Source organism: Entamoeba invadens (assembly GCF_000330505.1).
Source record: "Entamoeba invadens IP1 unplaced genomic scaffold scaff_1105074724981, whole genome shotgun sequence".
NCBI classification, from domain to species: domain Eukaryota; phylum Evosea; order Mastigamoebida; family Endamoebidae; genus Entamoeba; species Entamoeba invadens.
Window position 1 is genome coordinate 1 of NW_004440114.1, and position 4258 is coordinate 4258.

General features: G+C 29.4%; 1 protein-coding gene across 1 annotated transcript; it reads right to left on the reverse strand.

The window, feature by feature from the left end:
• Positions 1-488: 488 nt before the first annotated feature.
• Positions 489-2203, reverse strand: EIN_121260 (hypothetical protein; the record flags this gene model as incomplete). Its single annotated transcript, XM_004254266.1, has 2 exons — positions 489-752; positions 812-2203. The coding sequence occupies 2 exons, from the start codon at positions 2201-2203 to the stop codon at positions 489-491; spliced, it is 1656 nt and encodes a 551-aa protein (XP_004254314.1).
• Positions 2204-4258: the final 2055 nt, after the last annotated feature.

Below are 4258 nucleotides of genomic sequence, written 5' to 3' on the forward strand. Positions count from 1 at the left end.
TTCTTGATAAAAGATTTCCCCAGGCTGTAATCCCATATGAATAGACATCTCCGGAGTATGTGTATTCGTCGTGGAAAGTTTCTGGTGCTGCGTATACGGGAGTCCCAAGTCCTTTGTCTTCATTCTTTTTCATCGTCTTTTTGACAAATCGTGATGTACCAAAGTCTGTGATTTTGACTGAACACACCGAGTGTGGGTCCAATGAATTGACCAACAAATTGTCTGGTTTCAAGTCCAAGTGCATGATTCGATTTTCGTGTAAAAATTGCATACCTTTTGATGTATCAAATAACATGCGAACTTTTAACTTGTAGGGGAGTTTTAAATAGTCCTTTCTGTCTTTTCTTAAAAATTCACCCAATGATCCCAAAACGAAGAATTGAATGACCATTGATACTTGTGGTATGTAAGTCACTGCTCAATGTAACTTGCTATAAATGGATTATGTAATTTGCTCATAATATCACATTCAGACTCAACTTCTCTTTTCAGTTCAGCCATCTCTGTATCTGATAGACTCTCCCATCTAAATGCTTGATTGCAACCGGAACACTTCTGTAATTGCCAATGTATACTCTACCCATTGCACCTTCGGCTATTGGAGTTTCAGACATATTCAGTTCATCCATATCCAAATGGACTGTATTCATGGCATCTGTGGTTATAACCAAGTTATCGTAATGTCGCCTTCTAACATCTTTACAAAGACTTTTCATTTTCTTTCGATCATCATCCATCCAATTCTCAAATGTCTTGTTTTTAAAACATTTGAAATTGAAGTCAATGTACTTTTAGAATGTGAAAACCACACCGAATATGGGATTTTCAAATCTCTAATTCGAGTAGTACAATGAATTGTTATATAACAAGTTACTGTATGAGGAGAAGCTATTCTTGGACGAATTATAAGCACTTGTGGATCAAAATAAAAGGTGTATTCTGGGTTGTTTGGAGTGTGGAAAATGATCATCATCCATTTATTCTTTGAGTAATTCTTGACTTCCATTTTCTCGAATCTTGTATGTCCAATTGCCGTGAGTTTGGTATCATTGCCAAAATCAAGTCGAGTTGGGGTTATTGAATACCTTGACTGTTTTCCACTAAGTGCTCGAGTTGCTCCACTGATATAGAAATGATAAGACGGTTGTTGTGTTTTGTAGATGTTGATATCTATTTTCTTGTATCTAAATACAAAGATAAAAATAATCAAAAAACTGCCAAGCACAATAACAAAGAAAGCAATTGAACCAATTACTATCCCAACAATATCACCAGCATTTAACGTTTTTTCGATACAACTAAATGGGTCATCCGGAGAAGTGATGAATCCTTCAATACACTGGCAAGTGATATTACAGTTCACGCCACCGTCACATTCTTCAGTTCGAATATACTTTCCATTTGATTCATAGTACTTGTCTATTATTCCATTGCCACATTTATTACTAACACATACACCACCATAACTCGAATAATTCATTTTGTCATCACAATGACATCCACCATCACAACCTTCGGTGTCTAATTTGCATTCATCGCCATTGCCTATGTCACCATTTCGACATTCAGCTGTAACGCACATGTGATTATTTACACCTTTTCCGTTTGTGCATTGACAGTATTGGTCACAGTCTTTGGATCCAAAGTAACACAAATTTGATTCAGCTGGGATTTGCCATATATTATTGTAATAACACAACAGGTGGCAATCATCTCCACCATATCCATTTTTACAAACACATTCACCTAAATCTGTGTCACATCTTCCAAATCCTTTTTCGGCATTACAATCATTGGGACAAATGATTGAAAGTGTCATTTTAACTTCAACTCTGAAATTTTCAGATAAAAAGGATAAGTAATGTCTATCTGTTGTGTTATCCAACCTTACATGAATTCCATTGCCTTGATGAGTATTACCATCGTCTTCTCTTGATAGTATTGTGTCAAGTTTTTTGCCAACAGAATATTTCTTACATGATCTTTCAAGTACATTGCCATCATCGGCATATTCCATGTGCAATTGATTTAGGTAAACAACTCTGTTTGCTGCTCTTGTGTCAATAAATACATAGCCTCGACCTTTGTATTCTAATGTAAAAAGCATTGCTTTCATAAAAACACTGGGCATACAAGCTGAGTATACGTAATACCCTATTTGTTCAAATGGTATAACAATGGTTGTTTTCTTAGTCAAATCCATAGATAATTCGTTGAAAAAATCCTGTTTGATATCAAAAGATTCTTTAATCTGAAGACCATCCTCTTCTTTTAAAGTGAGAGAACAGGATAATTTATTAGTATATCCATTGATAGATGCAAAGAAATAATAATAAATAGTTTGGTTCAAATCTGTACCTTCTCTGATCAAGTATGGAAACTTTCCAAATGTTTCATAATTTGTTTTATTTAAAAGGAAATGAATGAAACAGAATAAGTTCGAAGCATAATATTGTGAATTGGTACCATCTACAAATAAATCAACTTGTTCATCAGTACTGTCCGTTTTATTGATTTCTATTGATATGTGGTCTTTTTGAATTTCAGTAACATCCATTTTGAACCATCTACCTTGTCTATATTTCTGTCTGTAATAACAAAAAGAAAAATCGACATAACTATTACTATCAAGTGTAAATTCTTTTGTTTTTCCAATGTGAATTTCTTCTATGTGTTCTTCAGAAGGCAACCAATCAGAAAGTTCATTTTTCTCTACCTTTTGAGCAAATTTTACACATTTTAAATCATCATTTTGTAAGTAAACTGGAGAACTGTAATCATATTGATTCGTCCTTTCACAGTGGTCACATGTGTTATCATCATCATATCCTTCTTTGCATTCATTAACACATGTGTAATTTGCACTACACCCATTGATACACACAGGAAAACATAACAATTCATTAGTTTTAACAATAACTGGATACAAAACAATTGTTAACATCAAGAGTTGTCTTATTGCCATTTGTATTATATTACTTTTTGAGTTTGAATTTATATTGTTTATAATACATAACCATTTTTGATATTTTTCTACCTAAACCAAAAATGGAGTAAAGTTATATTTTAATTATTATAATCTGTTTTTAAAGCATTTCTTACTGACAAGTTCCTAAATAATCTAAAAATGAAAATGTTTGCCAGTAATCAACAATAAAAATGTTGCATTATTTAAATAACAAATTATTTAAATCAAAACTGTTTTATATTATTATACTATATTGGCAGAGCGTTCAAAAAATGATTTTCACAAATAATTTATTTTTGTGTATTAATAAATAATATATGAATAAAAATATAATAATTGATTTAAACATTTAACTTGGGACTTATCTTGATATTTTTGACATTTTAATATATGTTGATTTAATAACAAAAAACAAATTAAACAAAGTTTTAAAATAAAAGCTAATAAGTTAAATAATTTTTAAATGTAACATCTGAAATTATACGGTCTATATATTTATCAAAAACTTAATAAACTATGTTAAATCAACAATTTTGTTATTCATATTTATTACAATCAAATGATTGTAAAATGGATATTTTTCAAAAATAATTTAACAAAAATTATTAAATTATAATTTATGTTTTTGCATTTTTTGAAAAGATAAGATAAATTGTTTTAGAGTAATAACTTTCTACGATATTGCTTGGTTTAGATGTGAATATACAATTTCTATCCTTCAAAAAATAGTAAAAATAAATCAATTAAAATGTTATTATATTTATATTTAAATATAAAAACATTTTTATGAAAATTTTCATTAATACAACAGTTGATTATTGTGCATTTTAGTTTTAGTTTTTTAACACTATATTTACAAAAAACCAAAACAAAAACTGGTTAAATATCTTGAAATAAACAAATATATTCAATAATTTTAAGATAATAATTTATTGTTTATAAACCACACACAATAAAAATATATTAAAAATCGTTCATCTTCTAAATTTATTGTTTTTCAAATAAAGTCATCCTAATAAGTGTACAACTTTTATTTTTCTTTGTTTTTTATACACAACAAAGGTAAAACTCTATTTTTCAACAATAACAAAAACAAAAACAAAAAGTGGAATTAGGTTATAAATCAACATAAAATATAACTCGATATTTAAATGATAAGTTCAACTGCTTGTTTAATTAAAAAGCATTGAAAACAAACATTTCCAATTGTCATACATAACGAATAAAACAGTGTTGTATATCGATTGTGGATGGCGCAGATGTTAAACATCTCGTTTATAAAAAAGAAAA